Raw genomic sequence first — 24,782 nt, 5'->3', positions numbered from 1 at the left:
ATTAACAAATGATTTGTTTGTAAGATGGACTAGTACTATATTTTAATAGTTGAGACTTTTTTTAAACTCTTATGTCCTCTTTCCAGTGCAGTCTCTCTGACCTTGTCTCTTTCTTCTTTGGGGAGCTGCTTAAAGTTTAGGCTATGTGAGCTTTGCATTTGTTTGAAAAACATTTATTATAATTTTTGCATGATTATTACAGAAGTTATTACACATTTACTAAGCATTTTATTTTTGTGTCGATTAAAGGCACATATCATTTTTTTTATTTTTTATTTGAGATTGACTGAGAGGTCATATGGCTGAGATTTCTCCACTGAGATATTTGTTGCCCCCAGATATAGAACAGACCCAAGTCATATTAAATGCTAATGTAACATTTTTAAAAGTTTAAAAGTAAAATAATTCCAGGACAGAACAATATAAGCCTATATGTTGTATGGATGAAGAAGGGGTTCCCAGGTATTACAAGGTAGGCTATACATTGTTAAATAATATTGGGTTAAAACATTCAAAACTTTTATTAATTTTTGACAACCCCCCACCCACCCATTGACGAGGTATGGAGTCTTACAGTGTCTACTCAACCTTTTCTCATACTGCACTCACTTGATTACAAAATAAGATTTAAGATAAACTGAGAAAAACTGAGCAAAAGCAAAATAATTCTAACTCCAACATTGTTATCTCTACACTCCTTTCTTGTCTGTTGCGTTCCAGGTGAATACTTTCTACCCCTTTCCCACCAACCAGCATAAATGCAACTTGGTGTTAAAAAATGTGATTACAGAACAATTAAATTCACCCTAGGTCATTACATCTACCTTCATTAGGATTAAACCATTGTTTTCACATTCAACCTCAAATTATTGTTTTGCGTAATAGCTACAATATTGCCAGCATCCTTGTTCCAAATATCAAGATTGCATTCTTGAACAATAAAAGATGGAATCAGTACAAACTGGACTTTCCCTATTATGAAATAAAAAAACGAACAAGCAAAATAAAAGACTTATTACAAACTGATCAGTCAGTTATGAGGTACGAAGACATTAATTTTGGGGTTCTTTTGGGCATGATATGCATGTGCTTGGGAACATGTATTCTGATAATATAAAATGTGAAAAATTTGGGTAATAACATTTAATTTTATCCCCCCACATGATTCGTACTGCAGACATTAAATATTACGGTGACTACCACTAACACTACGGTAACTTAAATTTGTTCTAGAATCTAGATCATCAGATATGGCATTATGGTACCTTTGAAGCCAGTCGGGTACCAGTTTCCTTTAGAAGTACATTCCCCTTGATACTATGACACCTTGTGGTTGCTGTGAATATTCAGTCATAATTAATTTATTTTTAGAACAACACAAGTAGATTTGCCTGTAAATTCAGTTCCATTTAGGCATTGGTGTAAAATGAATTAAACATTTATTTATTAATATCATTTAATGTGTGGTTTTTTTATTTGTACAATTTAAAATTTAAAAAGTTTTAATGCCATGCTAGTACATCACAGCTGCTAGAAAACAGTATTTTGAACATTCTAAAGAAATGTTTTAATCTCTGTGCAAATGTAAGCATTTTTCAATATGTCCTTACAATAAATGTAGACTACATTTCCACCTTACAGTTGGTGCTTGGACTTCCCTAATAAGCCTGCCTTCCAAAAATTTGGAAATGGTTTCATTAAAGGCCTGATGAGCCAGTATATGTCTTTCTGTATCTTTAGATTGTTACATATAACAGATAAATGCAGCAAACCCAAATGTTACATCTATAAATCTAACTTGATCTGATGAATCTGCTTTAAAAGAGTTTATCTGCCTAAATTCTTTAATAACTTTAGGAGCTGTAAAGTGGTCTAGGTTGGTCTGTAGTGCAAGAAACATTTTGTGGCTTTCAGAGTGGGAATGCAAAACAGGCAGCAACAGAAAATGCTTGCATATAATTATTGCATGATATCCTCAAAAATATACATATTTTTTTTTACTTTATTAAACAGCTACAAACAGTCATAACTATATATATATATATATTATATACATATTCATCATATATTTACAGTTTCTCTGGAATTATCAGATGCAGTGAAAATTTTACAAATCTGTTTGCATACAAAAATTGTAAACTGCCAATAAGCAGTCACAATGGCATCAGGAATGGCGTCATTTACTGTTTAATGAGAATGATTAGGCTGCTATTGTTTTTGTTTTTAAGAGTTTTTGTGGCCAAAACTGCACCTTTGACTTAATTGATGTCACCAATTGAATCATCAAGCACACCAGGGGCAACACAGAGTCACTATAAATGCTTTCATCTTGCAAAACTGCAGGTAGCTTTAAAAGTGTTCACAGGTTTTATGGCATCTTGGATTTTTGTGACCTCAAGGCATTATTCAGTGATATGAAGCACTGATCCTCCTGACATCTGCATTTTGTAGTTCCCATAGTCTTTCGTTAAAATCGTTCTCATCGTCTTTCCTGTGCAGTCTCTCTGGTCCTGTCTTTGACCAGACGAAAGAGGTAACGGCCAGCCGTTTGCAGGTCCCAGTTGTAGCGGGCCAGGATTTTTTGACATTCCTCACGGGAGCACTGATTCATGTAGTACAGCTGGTCTGTCTGAAAACACAAGAGAATGACTACAAGGGACATTTTGTGTATGGTATTGGAAAAAAAGCTTTTTTAAGGAGATTATTTTTGAATAAACAAGGGTTCATTTTCTATTACCTTAAGATGTTGTTCAGCTCGTGTAGGATTCCAGTCATTGCGATGCAGAGCTCTCTGTACCTCTTCTCTGGTCACTCCATGTACCGCCACCTGAACCTGGACAATGTATTCGTCACATTACCAAACAGCATTGAAGAGCTGTTTACCCTCCTGAAAAGACCATCTTAGGCCAATATATATTTCCATGCTGGTATAGGCTGGTTTATGCTAGTTTGGTTCTGGTCTAGCTTGAGGACCAGCAAACTTAGTTGGTGACTCTGGTCAATAATGGGCCCTGTTTACAGCTGTTAATAAGATGAGTTGTGGGCAATCTGATCACAATTGTGTAAGGTGGGTGCCAATGTGTTTGCATTCAAAGACAAAGAGCAAATGTATGATCTTTGAGAAAATCAACAAATTAACTTTCTCACAATTAGCAACTCTTCCTGATGCACCACACCCCACTGAGCGAAGACTGCAAATTCACACCTCATTGTTGCCCTTCCACATCTGTCCCATTCTCTCCCCTCTCCTCCTCATCCATTCCCCTTCAGCCCAGAATCACCTCAAACTCACCTAAGATCTGTATGTAACAAAATACCATATCTGATGTATACAAATAACGTAACTTGTGTAACATGTTTGGTATCATTTAAAATGTCTCTGTGCATCTGGTATAGTGTTTTGTCCCCAGGTTTGTAAAACTTAATGACAACAAAGTTATAAGGTCTATGCCAAATACTGAATAACTCTGGAGGTCTATCCCCCTCCTTGAAGGTTTAACACCAGGAAGCCAAGAACCCTTCACCCCCAAATTCTCATTGATCAAAGGATAATACCATTTGGTACACAATGTGTATTCTCTCTGGATATTTAAGGAAGGCTGGCCCAGAGCTCAAGGTTCTCTGTAGTCAGATGATCCCACACCTCGATGTGTGTAACTGTAATAATAGGAATCTGCACTCAGATGTCCAATACTTTGCAATTACATGTAGTTTTCTCAACTGCCAGGTATGATCTTTGACTTGTTTCTTTAACTTGTGTTTTAAATCCTACCTGGCAAATAAATTGTTACTTTTTGATTTATTCTGTATTCCTCTGAAATCATTTATATCAATACTGGGTCTTTAAAATAGGAGAAACCGCTCTGGAGGAACCGAGCAGGAGAATACCATTTTAAGAATCATTTATTTCATAACTGAAGCTTTAATGTAGGAGGAAGTCACTTAAAGACTATCAGTTTGAATTTCATTAGAAACTGATCAAAAGGTAAATGAATAGAAGAGGATTCAGAGTAATCAATAACTTAAATGATTAAAATAGAAGAATGATCAGAAAGTATTTAGAGCTTTAATCTAAATTAGAGGTCAACTTAAAATTGGAGTCAGATCAAATTAATAACGGGATGAATTTGTAAAGTGCAAATTATTAACAATAATTGCTTTACTTCAGTGCTCAGAAAAGACAGAACAACGCAGAGATCTTCAAGGGGCAAATCTGTTTTTTAAGCAGTTTTGCCTGCCATTTTACAATTGCACAAGCGAGACCATTTACCTGACCGTTTACACCTGGTTTCTTTTGACCACTTGTGTTTGGATTTCATGGGGAGGGTCTCTAATATACATCAATCACTATGTTAGTGAGTCATTGCATGATAATTAAGCACAAAAGGTAAAAGAACAAGAAAGTGTGAAAAAAACAGTGCAATGTTTCTCCCAATTATACTTACATTTAATCTTAGCACAAACATGATGTGTAGAACTGAATTCTCACTTATTTTAGTTGAGTACCTGTATTAACTGAGCTTCAGATGTGTGTGCTTCACATCTGTGTCATGGCATGTTGATATAAGACACACTGAAAAAGTTTAGTAAAAGATCTTGAAAAAGCGCATACATTACTTAAACAAGTTTTCAGATCGGATGTTTAATTCCTTTCAAAACCGCACAGAATGGGAAAGTTTAAAACTTTTGTTTTAGCACATCAGTTAATTGACAGATGATTAGGCGGCACTTGACAGCTGTTCAAACACATTCAGTTGAGTGTTTACACTACAAGCCCAGTGTGGTCAGATGCATTTTCAACCACCTCTGAATGGTTGAAGTGGACAAATATCAAAAGGCTTTAGACCCTGTTTACACCTGTCTTTAGCATTGTCCCATTGCAAACGGATCGCCCAAACGCATCTTAATACCAGCTGTACACAAGGCCAAGGATGTCCCTTGCAGGTTAAGCTAGTTACAAGGCATGATGGGAACACCAGCACACCAAGATCCAAAACATATACTGGTCACCAGTCTTTTCAGCAGGGTACTTGGAATTGTTTTGCAAGTGAATACGCTTTATAATATCTTGTGTATTACAAATGTGGTCTATACATAATTTTCACAATATAAAATTCGAATCATAATGAAGACAAAAATAAGAAGAAATCTGCATACTTGTGCTATGAGCGCCTCCTTGTCTACTTGTGGTGGGTACCTCTCCTTTGCTTTCTGGCGCTCTCTTTCTTTCTCTTGCTCCCTCTCTCTCTCCTTCTCTTCCTCAAAGCCATCATCTAACTGAGGGCTTGACTTGGCTAATTGGGCCATTCTGGCAAGGTTGTTAGCCATTAAAAATGGTTGCTGTGGTTGTTGTTGGAACTGTTGCTGTAGGTGAGGTTGAGATGGAGGGGTCCAGGCACCAGTGGCTGGGTTTCCTAGTCTCCGATCATGCATCATCATCTGGGGTTTGATGCGTTTGAAGTTGGGGGGTGGTGGCCGTGGTGGCGTGACGACAACAGCATCACTAAATCTGCGGGGGTCTTGGACCAGTTGACCCTGTATGGGTCTGCGGTTATCGGTTCTTTGAGCAACACTCCCACCAGATCGACCTTTGACATGTGAAAGACCAAGGACGGACTCCAGACTCTTTGACATGCCTGAGCATAGAGAGACACAATGAGACACTGCTAATTGAGCAAAACATAAAATATTTTTAAGCCACTTATAACCTCTTTTATAGTAAGTTCCTGTCTTGTGTGCTACTCATATGATAATGGTTGTTATTGTATACATTGTAAAAATAATAATAATTCTCAGGGAACCTTACAAATTTTCTTTATGTTGTAACATCTAAATAAACTAGTTTTATTTAAGTCTAAAATGTTAATCTATTTAAAAAGTTATTTATAGGTTAAACAAAATTATTTTGTGAGTTCAAGTAGGAATAGGTCCACCTGTTCCTAGTACACCAACTGCAGGTTACCACTTATTTACAGTGTATTTTAAGTTCTAACCTGTTACGAATGGAGGCAGCGAAGGCAGACGAGGAGAGTGGATCTAAATGCAGCTTAACTTTATTTAAACAAACCAACAGATAAACACAAAGAAAAAACCCACAATGGGAAAACAGGAAACTAAACACGATGAAACAAAACTGAGAACTCGGGCAGGGAACACATACCAGGCCTAACAACATTCAACAATTGACCGTGGGGAGTGAAAAAAACGGGTTAAAATACATGAACATGGGAAAACAGGGGCCAATGAAAAAACAGAACTCCAACAAGATAACAAGGTAATAAACTAAAACCAAAGGCACACTAACGAGGGCAGGTGAAAGCAATGAACAGAGAACGGAGAAAACGAAGGCTAACAAGAAAACTATGGAACTACAAGGGTGACAAAAGTGAAAACTAAGGAACTACAAAAGTGACAAAAAATGACAAACAAAGGGCAACAGTGAGACAAGACAAGGTATACATAACAGAGCTCCCCCTCAAAGGATCGGATTCCAGACGATCCTAAATAATAAAAAGAAACAAATAAAAGAAGGCACCAGGAGCAGACGGGCAGACCGGGGGGGCACGAGAGCAAGAAGGCAGTCCAGGGGGGCACAAAGGGCAGATCGGCAGTCCAAGGGGGATACAGAAGGGGCTGGGTCAGGGGACCTGGGAGGTGGCCACAGGACAGGGACCGGTTCAGGGGGCCTGGGAGCTGGCCACAGGGCAAGGATAGGTTAGGAGGCCTGGGAGCTGGCCACAGGGCAAGGACAGGTTTGGGGGGCCTGGGAGGCAGTCGAAGGACAGGGGCCGGTCCTGGGGGCCAGGAAGTTGACCACGGGATGTGGATTGGCTTGGGGGACCTGGGAGGTGGCCGCAGGATAGGGACCGGTTCGGGGGCGGAGCCGTAGAAGGCGTAGCCGGGGGAGGCCTTGGAGCCATGGGGGGGCGGAGAAGCCATAGGAGGCGGAGCTGAGGGAAGCCCTGGAGGCTCAGGAGGCGGAGCTGAAGGAGGTTCTGGAGGTTCCGAAGGCGGAGCTGAGGGAGGCTCAGGGGGTGGAGCCATGGGAGGCTCAGGAGGCAGAGCAGAGGGGGACTCGGGAGGCGGAGACCTGGAAGGTTCAGGAGGCGGAGCGGAGGGAGGTAGCGCCGTAGGAGGCTCTAGAGGCGGAGACCTGGAAGGCTCTGGCGGCGGAGCCGAGGGAGGTTGCGCCGCAGGAGGCTCGGGGAGAAGAGCCGTAGGAGGCTCGGGAGGCGGAGCCCGGGAAGGCTCGAGAGACTTGAGGGGCGGAGCCCTAGAAGGCTCGAGAGGCTTGAGGGGGGAGTCCTGGAAGGCTCGAGAGGCTTGAGAGGCGGAGCCCTGGGAGGCTCGAGAGGCGGAGCCCTGGGAGGTTCGAGAGGCTTGAGAGGCGGAGCCCTGGGAGGCTTGAGAGGCTCGGAGGCGGAGCCCTGGGAGGCTCGAGAGGCTTAAGGGGCAGAGCCCTGGAAGGCTTGAGAGGCGGAGCCCTAGGAGGCTCGAGAGACTTGAGAGGCGGAGCCCTGGAAGACTCAGGAGGCGGAGCCCTGGAAGACTCAGGAGGCGGAGCTCTGGGAAGCTCAGGAGGCGGAGATCTGGGAAGCTCGGGAGGAGGAACCCTAGAAGGCTCGGGGGCCTCGAGAGGCTGACGCCGTAGGAGGCGGAGCTGCGGATGGCGGGGCCGAGGCGGAGCCCAAGAAGGCTCTGGAGTCTCTGGGGACAGAGCCGTAGGAGGCTCGGGAGGCGGAGCTCTGGGAAGCTCGAGAGGCGGAGCTCTGGGAAGCTCGGGAGGAGGAGCCCTAGAAGGCTCGAGAGACTTGAGAGAGTTGAGAGGCGGAGCCCTGGAAGGCTCGGGAGGCTCAAGAGGAGCTGCCCTGGGAAACTCTGGAAGAGGAGCCCTAGAAGGCTCGGGGGCCTCGAGAGGCTGACGCCGTAGGAGGATGAGCCGCGGACGGCGGGGCCGCGGCGGGGCCCAAGTAGGCTCTGAGACGGTATAGGCTACAGGCGCTGGCTCTGGGACGGTAGAGGCTACAGGCGCTGGCTCGCTGACCGTGGAAGGCGTGGGCACCGGCTCGCTGACCGTGGAAGGCGTGGGCACAGGCTCGCTGACCGTGGAAGGCGTGGGCACAGGCTCCTTGCAGTAAGCCGCTAGATCCATTTGCGGTCAATCGTTCTGTTACGAATGGAGGCAGCGAAGGCAGACGAGGAGAGTGGATCTAAATGCAGCTTAACTTTATTTAAACAAACCAACAGATAAACACAAAGGAAAAACCCACAATGGGAAAACAGGAAACTAAACACGATGAAACAAAACTGAGAACTCGGGCAGGGAACACATACCAGGCCTAACAACATTCAACAATTTACTGTGGGGAGTGAAAAAACCGGGTTAAAATACATGAACATGGGAAAACAGGGGCCAATGAAAAAACAGAACTCCAACAAGATAACAAGGTAATAAACTAAAACCAAAGGCACACTAATGAGGGCAGGTGAAAGCAATGAACAGAGAACGGAGAAAACGAAGGCTAACAAGAAAACTATGGAACTACAAGGGTGACAAAAGTGAAAACTAAGGAACTCCAAAAGTGACAAAAATGACAAACAAAGGGCAACAGTGAGACAAGACAAGGTATACATAACAAACCTTCCATTTTCTTTAGATTGGAGCCTTCCTTCTCTCTTCCTAATGGAATCCTCAAACTTCCGGGGCTGAAAAAAAGTAACACATGATGCACACATTTACAAACATCACTGTAGCGAAATAATTTATGTAAAAATGTGAGGCCACCTGAAAACAACCAGAAATAGATCTGTATATAGATCTGTAAATAGATCCTACTGTATTTCCTTGCACAACAATATTAACAAAACTTTAATAAAACAAATATTTCATTTCATTCATATAATTAAGCACAGATTTCTCAAATTTAAGTAATCCCCCCTACATACACACATTGAACCCCTTTTTACCTTTATCAGCTGGTGTTGCTATGCCACACTTAATGTGTGGATTCATTATTTTATCACATTTTTCGTGATATTTTTGTTTTGTTTTTATTATATAAAAACAAATACATCTGTAATATGCATTTTTGATGAGGCATTAAGAACTTGAAGCTGAGAATAATTTGAATAAAGAATAACAAACTGTTGAAAAAGAACACTTAATGAAGGCAAATAATTGTTTATTATTGTTTTGTTTATGCTAAATTATAGTCATTTAGAAACAAATGCAGTCAAATGTGGCCTAGAAGTGTGAAGGATGAGCTTGCATTTTTATGAAAAGCAGCTCAGTCCCTGTTTCAATATTCGTCAGGGACAGTCTGAGACTTGTGCTCGGCTGCAGTATTTATTATTTAGCGCTGTGAACTTTGAAAACCCTGCTTCACACAAATATGTGTAGGGTTGGAGGCAGCTCTTTCTTGGTTATCCTCCTAACTCACTGACAGACAATACAACTATTCATAATTACAAATCCCCCATAGCTCCTCTTACACATGGTGTCCCCCTAGGCTCTGTTCTTCGACCACTTCTTTTCACTATTTATATGCTTCCCCTTGGTCACATTATTCGCCATCATGGCCTCAGTAATAACTGATTTATACAGCTTTTCAATCTTATGAAACCCTCCCACACTCTACTTTAACTGCCTGTATCAAATATATAAAAACTGTTTGACCTGCAACTTTCTCAAATTCAACACTGATAAAACTGGGATGATTAATTTTGGCTCACCAATTCTCACTAGAAAAAATACATGTACACTCACTGAGCACTTCATTAGGAACATTATGGTCCTAATAAAGTGCCCAACATGGTCTTCTGCTACATCCCATCTGCCTCAAGGTTCGACATGTTGTGCATTCTGAGATGCTACTCTGCTCACTACAATTGTAAAGAGTGGTTATCTGTTATCTCACTACAATTGTAAAGAGTGGCCATTCTCTGTTGACCTCTCTCATCAACAAGGCATTCATCATTTTAAGTTGCATTGACCCAGAATTACATTGAGTATGCACTAAAGAAAAAGGTCTCTGCTTTCTAATGATATAATACTTCTATTCTTCTATACCAAACCATTGCTGAGATATAATCATTTGAATGTTGGCTGTCATAAAACCTTTTATTTGAGAAAATGGGATATAAAGTTTCCATTCGTGCATCCATGCTGAGATCCCGCATCCACCAGCACTGAAGCAGTTCAATTCTCTGAAATGAGCTGTATCCACTCTGTATCCAATCTGTTGTTGCATCTCTGACAGTGATGGTATTTAAAATTTTTGCAATTTGATCTTCTCTACAGTTAATTTTATCAAGCTAACAAACTATGGACATCGGGTTACTTTCCTGTGGTAAATGTATACAGTTAAGTGAAGGTTGATGACATCATTGACATCTTCCCACAGTTAAAACACTGATTTGCCGATTACATGAGATATGATTATTTCGGCCAATGGCATTGTGTCTTTCAACATCCTATCTGATGTTAAATCATGTGTTTTTCATGTTGTAATTTTGTAGTAAATAGGAATGCTGATCAAAGGAGATCATATGCAGCGCTCTTGGCTGAACTGACAGCAACGTGATTTGACACACCACATTTAAGAGCATAACAACAATATGTATAGTTTGAATTTCATGATAACATTGACATAATTTGAAAGCTGAGACTTTGTATTATCAAACACAAAGTGACCCAAAATGGAATTAAGGCCAAAATGCATGCTTTTTCAATAACGGCCCATTGTGACATACAACTCATTTTGATGGAGTGCGTCATATATGCGTGTTCACGCCCCCCCTTTCAAACCGTCCATGCCCACTAGTTTGAGAACAACTAATTTATCAGACACTTTCATAATTCAAAGTGAATTATCTGTGTTGCTGCATGTAGCAAAGTACATTCAAGATGTTCCATGAAGGCTTGTCCATGTACTGTATATTGTATGTATTGACTTTTTAAATTTTTAGATCAGATGGTTGTTATCTATTAAAGCCAAACATTACCGGCAAAGTTACCCGCTGTTGTCAGGGAAATATAAGCATTTACACTACATGTGAGAACAGATGTTAATACCAGGTGTAAATGGGGCCTATAACTTCATTCAAATATTTTACTCACTCATCTATTCGTTCTGGTGTCCCCCAGCTGCGTCCTGGGTCAGTGTCTCCATGGCCAGTGTGCTGCAGCCTACCTCTAACAGGGGGAGAGATAAGACCAGGACCAGGCCCCAGACCTACTGCTGTGAGAGAGGGGGCTGCCAATGCAGGGGGAAACAAGGCAACACTGAGAGTTCTCTGGTTTTGCCCCTTCCACTCATTCATTTCCAGCCTATGAAAGGGGAGGAGCACAGAAAATACAGAAATCAAAGGACAGTCCATTTTGCAGAGTCTGAGGACCATCAAAGAGCAATATTTAGCTTTCCCGTTTTACTTAACTTCCTTTGCTTTGAACTATTAATGGAATGTTACAATGCCAAAGAGGGCAGGTTAATAGTTTCCCACTTCTTTTATCCTTTTTTGCCTCCCATTCCCCTCACTTACCCATGGTCTATTACGGTCACTAGATCATTTGCCTGTAGAGAGAGTTTTCTGGGCTCTGTAAAGTCTTTCACTGCACGAACCTCCATAGGCTGTGCCTGAAAAATACATGTAAAAGAATGTACAATTAAGAAGGAGAAATGGGATGGAAAATATACCTATACATGTATCATTCAACAATTTGTCTACATGTTCTTGTTTGGAGTTCATACATTCATTGTTCATGTGCTGTTTGCACAATGAGCACTCTTAAGGAAGAACTTGGTCATTGGTTTTGCCAAAAGGGCATAAAATAAAAGTAAAATAAACTAGATATCCACAAGCTATGTGTTGTCCTTTGTTTTTGATTTATGTTTCTGAAATAATCTGTACTTATTACATTTGGACAGACAGAACATCTGATTACAACGTCTACACATACAGTATGTCCACTATTTGTATCAGTGTATACTGTACAGCTGTCACACTCACAGACCGACACTGCTGTGCAATTAAATTTTGCTCCAGTCTATTATTGTGGTATCAACTACAGTATTTTGATAAACTCGCCCCTTAAAGGGATTGTAATTCTCTCATAATTTACTCACGCTTACGCCATCATAGATGTGTATTGACTATTCGGACAATAAAGGGTATAAAGGGAAGCAGGGCAGCGAGTGCCAGTCAGAATTTTTCTTCGGAGCCGAACGGTTATGCAACAGCAAGCGGAGTTCACCACTGTTTCACTCACCTCTACTGGCGATAAGCACTGCTGTTGGATCTACGGCGCATTTCCAGCTGACATTCTCTCTCTCTGCACGCTGTGCAGTCTATGCTGTGCAGTCTGATGACTCATCTGGGCTGGCACCTTCGGCTACACGGAGGTCCCCCAGGTGGACAGAACGGTACTCTCCTCCAGAGCCTTTAGAATGATGTCATCACTGACCTTGAAAGTCTACAGCGCCACCGGACAGGCCGCCTCCGCTCTGCATGCCATGGCTCTCCTGCAAGTTCACCAAGCCAAGGCACTCAAAGATCTGAACCTGGGCTCCGGGGGCATATGGCATCGTCAGCCGTGGCTGCGCTGCGGGCAAGCATGTCTTGATCCTTTCAGACAGCTCCACGATGGTAGTGTACATAAATCGGCAACCGCAACGCGACGGCGGATGCGCTGTCACGGCAGGTTTTGCCCATCGGAGAGTGGAGGCTCCATCTCCAGATGGTCCAGCTGATATGGGACCAATTCAGCAAGGCACAGATAGATCTCTTTGCCTCCCAAGACAACTCCCACTGCCCGCTCTGGTACTCCCTGACAAGAGCTCCTCTCGGCACAGACGCGCTGGCACACAGCTGGCCCCGGGGGCTGCGCAAGTACGCATTTCCCCCAGTGAGTCTTCTTGCACCGGTGCTGTGCAAGATCAGGGAGGACGAGGAACAGGTCATCCTGGTGGCCCCTTACTGGCCAACCCGGGCCTGGTTTTCGAATCTTATGCTCCTCACGACAGCAGCTAACTGGGGACCTTCTTTCTCAGGGACGAGGCACCCTCTGGCATCCGCACCCAGACCTCTGGAACCTCCATGTCTGGCCCCTGGATGGGATGTGGAAAATCTAGTGGATCTACCACCTGCAGTCGTAGACACGATCAACCAAGCCAGAGCTCCCTCCACCAGGCAACTTTACGACCTAAAGTGGCGCTTGTTCGTGAATTGGTGTTCTTCTCAAGCCGAAGACCCACAGAGGTGCGCAGTTCGGTCCTTCATTACTGCAGGATAGGCTGGAGGGGAGGATGTCCCCCTCCACCTTGAAGGTGTATGTAGCTGCTATCGCAGCCCACCACGACGCAATAGATGGCAAGTCCCTAGGAAAGCACAACTTGATTATCAGGTTCCTGAAAGGCGCCCAGAGACTGAACCCTCCCCGGCCTAGCCTGTTCCCCTCCTGGGATCTCTCTGTGGTCCTCTCAGTCCTTTAGAGACCCCCCTTCGAGCCACTTGATTCAGTTGAGCTCAAGGCCCTCTCCCTGAAGACGGCCCTCCTGGTCACGTTAGCCTCCATCATGAGGGTTGGGGGCCTGCATGCGTTCTATCAGCGACACCTACCTGGAGTTCGGTCTGGCACATCGTTATCCTGAGGCCATGACCGGGCTACGTGCCCAAGTTTCCTATGACCCCCTTCGGGGACCAGGTCGTGAGCCTGCAAGCAAGCTGCCCGGGAGCAGGCAGACCCAGCCTTCTCGTTGCTGTGTCCGGTACGTGGTTTGGGTATCTATTTGGACCGCACGCAGAGCTCTAGATTTTCTGAGCAGCTCTTTGTCTGCTTCGGCAGATGGTGGAAATCATCTTGCGGGTTTGAGCACACTCTATGGGAAGTGTGGCATCCTTGTGGGCACTGGCCCATGGCACCTCTTTAGCAGACATCTGCAAAGTAGTGGGCTGGGCAACACCAATACCTTTGCCAGATTTTACAATCTCAGGGTTGAGTCGGTCTCGTCCGTGTTTTATCAGGTCCGTGCCTGTAGAACTCGGTAACACGGCACAACCGACCGTGTGTTCCGCTTCTACACAGCGCCCTTCATCAGGTTGATCTAGTGCGCATTCTATCCCAGGTTAGCCACTAAGCGTCGCTCCCTGGATGTTCTCTTCTATAGCCTTCTGGCCGGCAAATTCAGCAGAGCAATTCGCGGCCAGACCCACTACGAGTCACAGGTGCTCTGTACTGTGTTCGGGCTCCACGGGCTTAGTTCCCTATTCAGGAAAACTCCCCATGATGTATTTCCCGCAGTACGGTCCCCCTGTCGGCGGATCCGCGTTTCCCTTGGGCTGCCCCGCTGCCCTGGTCGCCGTGCTTGTAGAGTCCCCCCTCATTAGGCTAGATCTACCACTGCGCCATTTCCCACGTACGGCTTCACAACCCTCGTGGGGTATTTGCCACATGTTACCTCCCCCTAGACTGGGCAGGATGTGGCCTACGCAAGGTCTTTTCCCCCAGTGAGCGGCAGTTCTGTGGACGAAAATGCCTTGTTGCTGAGAGAAGGTCAACAGAGAATGGCCAGACTGGTTCGAACAGACAAAGTCTGCGGTAACTGAGATAACCACTCTGTACAATTGAGGTGAGAAGAATATAATCTCAGATTGCTATTCTGAGATGCAGAGTAGAGCTGTTTTGGTGGCATGAGGGGGGCCTACACAATATTAGGCAGGTGGTTTTAATGTTATGGCTGATTGGTGTATATTAAACCACTGGAGTCGTATGGATTACTTTTATGCTGCCTTGGTGTGATTTTTGGAGCTTCAAAGTTCTGGCCACCACTCACTTGCGCTGTATGGACCTACTAAGCTGAGATATTCTTCTAAAAACCTTTGTTTGTGCTGAGCAGAAGAAAACTCTATACACATCTGGTATAGAATGAAAATTAGTAAATTATGAGAGAATTAAAATTTTTGGGTGAACTATCATTTTAACAGCATGCAAGAACAAATAGAAAGTCTGGTTGGTTGTTTTACATTACAGCCAGACAGTCTCTTCCTGTCTGAGTCTGTGGTTCTTAGCCGGAGTGACAAATCTGAAACACTGACCTCTGCAACCATGGTGGTTAGCTGTGAGAAGGTCGGTCGGTCAGTAGAATTGCAAGCCCAACATTTACGCATCACAGAATACAACTCCAGTGGACAGTCTGGAGGCCTCTCCAACCGATCACCCCGCTCTACACAATACAGGATCTACACAAAACACAACCCCCATCAATAAGTCCTTAGCAGAGTCAGTCATGATAAAAATCACAAAGAGAAGAAAAGCATTTCACTGTAGATTATTTGATGTAATTTTAAATCTGAGTTCTTTACAATGACCACTTTACATCCACATAAGAAAACGGTTTATTCCAGGATTTCAGCAGAAATTGGTGTTCTGAAATGTCATGTCAACAAGAGCCATTTAAGGGATTAAGAGAAAGTGGTTTAACACACCCAGGTTTCTCCAGAGAACACGGCTGATTTGGCCATGTAAATGCATTAGCGGCATTCTTAAGTTTTTAAAGAGTGCGCATATCCGTGGTACAGACCGGATAACTGACATCATAGGATGCAGCACAACAACAAGTCAACAACAGTGGAAATAATGCAACATTTCTGGGAGTACAGTGGAAAAAGGTCATACACTACAAAATATACCCAATTATAGACAACAATTTAAAATATCGACAACTGTCCCTCATGTCCACATATATGCACTCAAGTACATTGGGAGAATCCCAGAGTTTTAAGTAAGAGAGTAGCTTCACTATTGCAGGGCAATTTCGTGATGGAAAATTAAGGGAACAAAAACAGCAACAACTCTGGAATATTTGGAAATAAAGCAGAGCAACTATAAAATAGCAATGTCTTCTTTGGATCTCAAGGTGTCGCGGGGTGGAGAAAGTTGCTAACTAACCAAGCCACGCGTAATCAGGAGTAAAGAGAAAGCAGATAACACAGTGCATGCAAACACATACACCAATTTAGAATCTTAAGCAGCTTGAAATAAACTGCTTTTTGGTGTAAACGAGCTCAATGTATCACTATTGACATGGGCCATTTAACATACAGTAGGTGACTAACCTGTCTGCCAGAGAGCCCCAGCCAGGGCTCCTCACAATAAGTGAACATTTCCCACAATGTGATACCAAACATCCAGACATCTGAGGCATGAGAGAAAGAACCCACGCGTAAGCTCTCAGGGGCACACCTATAGACAGGAAGATAGGCTGGAATTAATATCCTTGACCACAATATGCCAAATATACCAAGTAGGTAATGGTGACAACTGCTCTTCAATAAGCGCTTTGTTTCTATTCTTTTGCTTCTAAAAATCTAAAATAGCTTTTTCTAGAAAGCCCCTCACCATGCAAAGGGTATGCGTCTGTGTGCTGTCATGACGTAGTGGTCTCTGTCCTGATCCAAGCCTCTCATCAATCCAAAGTCTCCAATCTTCACGTGATCTCTAGAAGCCAAGAGCACATTCCGGGCAGCCAGGTCTCTGTGGATGAAGCGTCTTGACTCTAAGTACGCCATACCTGCAGCAATCTGTGTGCTGAATAGCCAGAGTCGTGAAAGAGAGTATTCTCTCTGTCGAAGGCGTAGTGTGTCATATAAAGAACCAAATGGAGCCAGCTCCGTTACCTGATAAACAAGCATGAAAGTGTAATAACATCATCGGTCATAACCAGCATTATCAGCTCTGCAACTTACTCCACATTTTTAAACAATAATAGCACATTAATACTCACACTACTTGTTACATTTTCAAAACAAATTTCTAGGATTAAAAGTCTTACAGCAGTTATGAAATAAACAATTGAAGAAGTCAAATAATGAAGCAATAACACAGACAACTGTGACTGCAGTGTATGCACCAAGTTCACTATAGAGAAATAGTTTTTTTAGTTTTTCAAGCAATGTTATATTATATAAAAACTCAATTTAACTTCCACTACAGATTTATTAAACATATAAAAAATATGTTCTAATATAAATATGGCATTGAAAGGTAATAAGTTGTTTATAAACAAAAAATCTTATCAAACACATTAGTAAATAATATGCTAAGTTAAAATCACCATTTTAAGTGGTTGAGTAAGGACAACACCATAGAGGCGTATAATGTTGGGATGATCCAGGGATTGCATGGTCGTAACTTCCTGAAGGAAATCGGCCACCATGTCTACCTGTCTGGATGATCCACCCCTTAAGGTTTTTACTGCTACATGCAGCTTAAAAGAGGGAAACAAGACATGATAAAATAATTAGTTATGTTTTAAGCATTCATCTTGAAAAAAAAAATATCAATGCTACTCATATTTGATGTGTAGTTAAAAACCCATTTAATTCCTTTTAAAATCAATTTTGGTATTCTAAGGAAAAGGGATCTGAATTTTCAATGTACTAAAGCAAACATTCCAATGTCATTTTTATTTTTGAAGCCTAATGAAATATTCAAAGGTAATCTTTCTGTCATCATTTACTCACCTTAATGTTGTTCCAAACCTGTATTTTTTTTTTTTTTACAATTCACTTTCACTGGATTCCGTCACAATTAATTTGCATTGAATTGGAAAAAATTCAGATCCCTTTTCCTTAAAATATCAGAATGGAGACAATATCAAATATTCGACAAATACAACTGCCTTCAATTTACTCTTTTTATTTTGGGTATTATTGGGTCCTATTGTAAACGAAAAATGTTGGGAACACCAACAGACCAACAAACATGAACTTCTCAAGACCAGGTACAAATAGCAGGAATATCAAACACTTTAAACAGTACTAACTGAAAGGAGGATATTAGTGATAGACTGATATATCTGCCAGGCTGAATTTTACCATTTTGTTATTATCTGCATTGGCCGAAACACTGTTCGCTTGCCCAATTAGCAAGAGTTTCAACTTTCACTTGTGTCAATTCTACAATCTGGCAATAAATTTGTCAATGGATAGTCAACACTTTCCGTTTTCAAGGATTTTTCTTTTCAAGTTTATGCAAATTTGAGGAGATAGTCCATAAAATAAGAGTTTCACATTAGAGATTTTGGGTACATCTTATTTGCTGTTGTTAAATTGTGAGATTTTTATCTGCATTTATATTTTCCATCCTGCTCTCTACATATCGGTAAAGGCCATTAAAAAACCCATATTGGTCGACCACTAGATGATACTCCTAAGTTATTGCACTTCAAGACTTCAGCTGCTCTGTGAGTATTTGGTCACTAAGGACAACCAACTCACCCCTCGTCCAGTAGCCGTGTGCCATTCTGCTTTCCTAACAACTCCAAAGGAGCCTGAGCCCAGCTTCTCCCCAAAGATCAGTTCACTGTCCTGGATAAGACAGGTGAGAGCACGCCCTGTGTCTGGCCCCTGGCTGGGTCCAACAGCATTTAATTGGTCACTTCCCTCTGGGGTGCGACCATTGAAGATCTATTAGAATTAAGCCAGAAATTAATATGATTGATGGGTCAGGTAGGCTAGTTTATTAAAGGGCACCTATTATGGAATTTAGAAAATGACCTTTCATGTAGTGTGTAACATAGATTTAAGTGAACAAAAACATCCTGCAAAGTTTTATATATGAAAGTTCACCGTAAAAAAAGTTATTGTCTCTCAAAAGTAGGAGTCAACTCTGAGTCAATGTAATGAATCGATTTTCTAACGAGTCATTTTCCTTTTCGTTGTGACGTCAAGACGAAAAGTTATCAAATTGGCCGCGCCCACTCATTGCACGCGCAGACACCAGGGAAAACTTGAAAACATCATGTCGACAACAAGACGCTGTGTTCTGAAGTGCATATCAAAAGCGACCTTTTTCACTGCCCAGGGACGAGCATGTGAAGAATCAGTGGCTAGAGTTTATATTTACAACTATACCACACAAGTATAGCCTGAACCTTCTGCTGTGTTCGCGTCATTTTAATGACGATTGCTTTACGAACATGAATGCTTTCAAGTGTGGATTTGCGAGCCGGTTGATACTGAAGGAAGGTTCAGTACCAAGTTTATTTGGATCAGCTTCCTCCTCCGAATCACAACCTGTAAGTATTATTAATAATTGTTGCTTTTATGTGTTTTTTAGCATGCTTAATAAGTATTTGTGTGTGTTGTGTAAGTTACGCTCAGCGCAGCTTCTAGGTCTCCAATGTCAATTTTTTTGAAATATGTGAAATGTTTGTCGATGTTATTGGAGTTGTCATAAAGAATAGAGCAATAACTTGTAGTAATGCAGTGCTTTACCAATATGTTTATGCGTTGGGCTAACGCAAACAATAACTGATTGGGTGTTTACCACCGAACTTTAGGCTATGATCGCTAACATAAATCAACTCAAATTCCTTCTCTGATTTAGATTTTTTTAACTACAAAGCGGTGATGGGCGTTCCGTTTCCGACAATCTCTGCACAGAGTATACCAATCACAACTGACTGGGTCATCTGACCAATCACCGCAGATAAGCGTCACGCAAAGGAGGGGTTTGGAAAAATGAGTCGTTGAACGAATCATTTGGGAGTCGGTGAGCAAATCAGGTAAACATAAATGCATATTATAAGACAACAAAAGTGTTTTTTGTCATTGCATGCATGTAAAACTGTTGTTGGGGACTCCCAAAACAATATTAGGAACATTTTAAATGCCATAATAGGTGCCCTTTAAGAGAAGTAATAAAAAGAGAGGGTCTGTAAAGGTGTGAAATACTCTACCTTGGTCATCCATGAACGTGGTCGCATGTTGGTTTTATAACGTTTGGCAGCTTCCCATAGTCGTCGCTGTCCTGTTGACAAACAACAATTTAATTCATCAGGTACAATAAATCACAAAATTAAGTAGATAATTTAAACAATGAACTAATACACCAACACACAAACCACATTATATAAAAGGTACTAATGATATCAGAATCATCATAATTACCACTGTAAGGATATGTCGTTTGCAATTTCGCTGCTCAAGTAAATCAAGCCACCCAAATCATATACAATGATCATGAAATAATCAAATGTTTTACACGACAAACCTGGTTTACTAATGCCAATCTGTTCAAGATCTGCTTCTTTAACATAGTTCAGGTGCTCAATATGTGTCACATTGAGTCCGTCACGCATCCTTAGGTAGAATCTCTCCAGCTGCACTTCTGCAAGGAGCTGGTACAGCCACTGAGTGTCATGATCCATCATTATTACACTCTCATTCAGCAACTCTAAACCTGTTGGTCAAATAGAGCAATGACAAAAGGTGTTTTTCAACAGCAGGAACTTTTCCTAGTTCCTGGAACTATTTCAGATTTTCATAGTTTTTCTACCACATGGACCATTTCCATGTGGAACTAAAACCTGAACCTTTTTAGTACCTGTTCCTGAGATGGTACTTTCAAAATGAAGTTGAATGCAACAGCGTTAAAGCAGTCTCTTTTCTGCTCTTGCTCTCCTGTTGTTTTCCTTCTCTTACAAATTTGAGCACATCTTGTCCACAGAGTCATCCATTGTTTATGTTTTGAAGTGAGTCGGCTCGGCTGTTGTCGCATAAAGTTCAGGCATTGCTGCCACAACAGCGTCACATGCTTACGTCAAAGTTTATTTAAATAAAATTTCATGTCCCTGGTGAGAAAACGACGTTTGGAATTTAATCGGAACCGGTTTAGTTCCACAACAAACTTATTTTAGTCCAGGTACTAGTTCCATAATAGTGTGAAAAAATGGCCTTGCAAAAATTGAGAATTCATGAAGATTTTGCTGTAAACTTTCTGCAAATGTACTAATTATTTTCACATGGAAATAAGCTTTGCTGCAAACTTGTAGCAAATTGTCCATTGTTGTCAAAGTTTTGTTGCAAGTTCAGCAGTACCGGTGAAGAGCAGCAAACTTCTGGCAAACATTTGCATGTGAAAGTAACAAGTGGGAAATTTGAGTCAAGTTTATTGCAAATTTGCCTTGGATTTTTGTAAGGGTGCCTTTACATAGATAGAGGAAGAACTTAAAATAAACAATAAAAATACAAGTTTCTTTCCCAAGAAACTTTTAATTGGTCCTGACATATTTAAATGTACTTAAATATTCACTCTAAATAGACACTTACTCACAATTAGAGGCCTCATTGGGTCATTATGGATGCCTGCAGGGAATATGCTGAAAAGCCAATGAGCAATCAAGCTAACAAGAGGGAGTTGAGAGATGTGCGCTCCTCTTAAAGCACATGCTACCCTAAATTAACTGTTCCCACACAAATATCATTACACATAGTAAAAGTATTAAATAAAACCATGTTTATCAATTCATGTTTCTTATTTCACGGTGCCCTCACTGGCCAAAAATGATTTCATTTTAAAGAGAGAACAGACAAAATGAAGAAAAAGAAATACAGAGGGAAAAGAATACAGTACAGAATGGGGTAGAATACATGCTAATCATACCCTGCTTGCTAACAAGGTGCAAAATTGAGAAAGCTGTGGAGCTTATAAACCAAATAAACCACTTTTTTTCAGTGAGTGGATGCCAATGAGTTCAAAGGTATGTGGCCAACCATTACTTCTGGCATGTGTGTAAAAGAGAGAATGATTTACCTGCTCAGCATGATCAAACTCAAAGCAATTAGCAATGCTATGAATGACCACTGTGGCAGCACTGAAAAACTCTAAAATATCAAAACACATGTTTGTGTTGGCCAGGAAATCCCCTTCTAAATGTTTCATACCTTAGGAAAATGTGTGAAAAACATTATTTGGATGATATTTACAAAATTAGTATAAAACAGGATAAAGGATAGTTTTTGTTTGTTTTTTTGCCTGACAAGTACTTTGTCATTCATGTTTCTATGAACCTGCCAATCAATGTTGTATCAGGACATGTACAAGGGGACTGAGCAACTACTGTTCTCTGCAATCCTATGTTTGAAGAACCATGACAACAAAAAGACCCACAAAGACGCATGAGCTTTAGTGAATAATCAGCCAGACAGGTCTAAAACTATGGGGGCTAGCCTGAGCAGGTAACTCAAAATAGGATTCTCCAAGACAACACACCCAAAGTCCACACCCCGAATGACAAGAAAAATGTAGACTAGGTGGGAAACTTCAGGCACCACTGTTTAGTTTATAGGGTCTGTAAACAAATCCTTACAGCCTACTACAGAACCCATGCAAATGTTTTATTTTAACCAGAATATCTTGTGAGGACGGTAAGAGAAAATGTATTTACTATCAGAATATTTTACTCTCACAAGTCAACTTACATGATAAAGCAGTTCTCAGTTGTTTCTGTTTACATTCGATACAGAGCTCCTCTGAAACTGGGTGTGTACAGAGAGATCAGACAGATTATCCTTCGACGTGATGGTAATGAAATACATTTCAAACATTTTTTAAAGTCTTAAAAGCAGAAAGAGGTTCCACAGTGGCGCATTTTTAAGAGTTATGGGGAAATGACATTGATTTCAAACGTGCAACAAACATTTTAAGACTGATATACAGCACATCCTGTTTCCAATATTCTAGGTTCAATAGAAGCTCAATTAACAGCATTTGTGAGGCATCTACAATGGAAGTGAATGGGGCCAATCCGTAAAGATTAAAATATTCACTATTTCAAAAGTGTAGCCACAAGTCGCAAACATTATACGTGTTAACGTGATTTTAGTGTGATAAAATCTCTTACAAACCTTTTCTGTGTAAAGTTATAGCCAATTTTACAACTTTGTTTTCATGATGATATAATGTCAACAACCCCTAAAACCCTTAAACGACTGTAAAAATTACAATTTAAACAACATTATGCCACAAATACTGTCGATTGAGCCTAACTTGTATTGAACTCAGTATTACTTTAAAAGACTTGGAATGTTCGTTCAAAAGGTGCAACTTTAATCACCTTTTATGAGTTATGACTGCTGACTTAATGTTTGGGTCGTTTTCAGTTCTGTGCTGTCATTACTACAATTATATGAGAGATTTGTTGTTGTGCATAAGGTTGTCTGACAACTTTTTCAATATTCAGAATGAGTGTTAAATCAAAAGTTACTCTCAAGTGTGAAACACTTTCAGTGTAATCCATTTTTTCCTGTATACTTCAAAAAAAGAGTAAAGATACATGACATGGTGGAGTGATCTAAGATAACATGAACTGAAAACACATAGCCTGGGCCTGTGTGAAATGTATACAACACAACAAAAAAAATCCATGCATAGCTAATACTTACAGCTCATAAATGAATATAGAGGATTTATTATAACTGACAAGAACGAAAGTCTTAGTTAATGCATGTAATACTACTTATCATCTTAAAGGTGTCACCTTGTGTTATAAGTCAACCATGACAGCAGATAAGGTTTGATAATTGTGCACAGGTAAGATTAATGTATAACAACAAAGCGGAAATGACGCTGTTTGATGAATAACACAATTGTAAATTGTTCATTTTTACCACCCTGCTCTTTTTCTCCGAGTCTTGTACTCTTTTGATTAAAGATATTAATATCATGGCTATTTGCAGTAAATGTTCAAACAAAAGCGTATACTTACAAATCAACGATCGACGTTTGTGCTCTGTGTCGTGTCACTTTTTTAAGCATGTGTCCATTGTAAGAACTCGCTCATTGTCAGTGAGTTCAAACTTACACGCATGTTTATCCGAACCACCAATCTAGTTTTCATTCATTTCACACTCGTTACCAGTCTTCTGTTAGCGTAATTTTGTATGAGAACAGGTGTTTGACTTTGCGTGATTTCAAAGCCTTCGGACTGAACTCTTCCTCACTTCCTCCGCCTCATACAGTTCTCCGCCCTAAGCACCAATACCTGATACTTCCCCGTCTCCACCTGCTGGATTTCTGCTCTCTATTTGACCATACATACCACAATTGATTGTCATGAAGATTTGTGTCCATTAATTTTGTTGATATTCCCTCTAACCCATTTTATCATGCTGTATTCACGTGCATATATGCCTACTGCATCATTACACATAAAAAGCATCAACCAATGTCTTTTTTATTCACCAGCATAATTATAAAATATATTGGTAACACTTTACAATAAGGTTCTATTTGTTAACATTAGTTAACAACATTAGTTCACATGAACAATACTTTTACAGCATTTATTAATCTTGGTTAATGTTAATTTCAACATATACTACTACATTTTCTAAATCAAAAGTTGTATTAGTTAATACTAGTTAATGCACTATGAAAAAAAAACATGAACTAACAATGAACAATTGTATTTTTATTAACAAACCTTAACAAATATTAATAAATGCTGTAAAAAAAAAAGAAGATATATATATAGTTAATTGTTAGTTCATGATACCTAAGGCATTATCTAATGGAACCTTGTTGTAAAGCATATTTTATTAATAAAGACTTCTAAGTGAGTCAAGTTCAGTCAAGTGCCTGCCTTGAGAGAAAAGATGTGCAACTTTTACAGTTTACAAACTTATCTAGTTGTATCTACAATATTTGGACAATATGAGAATTTCCTGAAGAATTATTTTCTTTACTAAATAAAGTCCATTAAATAATTGCATCTAAATAAGACATTCAGTGAGTTTGTTGTTGTTGTTGTGGTGGTAATACTTATTAAAAGTAATGTTCCAGTCAGAGCAAGCATGCGTTAAACTTAACAGTAAACATAATTGACTCTACTTATAAATACTTTGATGTGAAGGATGTGAACACGTGCTTTATGACTAATTATAAACAATACGTGTGAAAATTAGCTTGAAATTATTCTATTAGTCCACTCAGTAATTAT

The 24,782-nt window shown here is 40.7% G+C and overlaps 1 protein-coding gene across 2 annotated transcripts; it reads right to left on the bottom strand.

Moving 5' to 3' along the window:
* Positions 1–1,473: 1,473 nt before the first annotated feature.
* On the bottom strand, positions 1,474–23,791 carry LOC127663050 (activated CDC42 kinase 1-like). 2 transcript variants are annotated; one of them, XM_052154463.1, is made up of 15 exons: positions 23,550–23,791; positions 22,264–22,320; positions 20,054–20,242; positions 19,740–19,810; positions 18,277–18,465; positions 17,112–17,264; positions 16,397–16,674; positions 16,114–16,240; positions 15,094–15,237; positions 11,542–11,636; positions 11,120–11,329; positions 8,642–8,706; positions 5,158–5,636; positions 2,738–2,833; positions 1,474–2,629 (listed from the first exon to the last, which is right to left on the bottom strand). In XM_052154463.1, the coding sequence occupies exons 3-15, from the start codon at positions 20,211–20,213 to the stop codon at positions 2,480–2,482; spliced, it is 2,217 nt and encodes a 738-aa protein (XP_052010423.1). In that variant the 5' UTR covers positions 20,214–20,242; positions 22,264–22,320; positions 23,550–23,791; the 3' UTR covers positions 1,474–2,479. The 2 variants fall into 2 exon arrangements, with proteins under 2 accessions (XP_052010423.1, XP_052010415.1); XM_052154455.1 differs by lacking the exon at positions 22,264–22,320.
* Between the last annotated feature and the right edge of the window lie 991 nt (positions 23,792–24,782).

This window comes from Xyrauchen texanus, chromosome 2 (assembly GCF_025860055.1).
Source record: "Xyrauchen texanus isolate HMW12.3.18 chromosome 2, RBS_HiC_50CHRs, whole genome shotgun sequence".
NCBI lineage: Eukaryota > Metazoa > Chordata > Actinopteri > Cypriniformes > Catostomidae > Xyrauchen > Xyrauchen texanus.
This window is presented reverse-complemented; position numbering and strand designations above follow the sequence as displayed.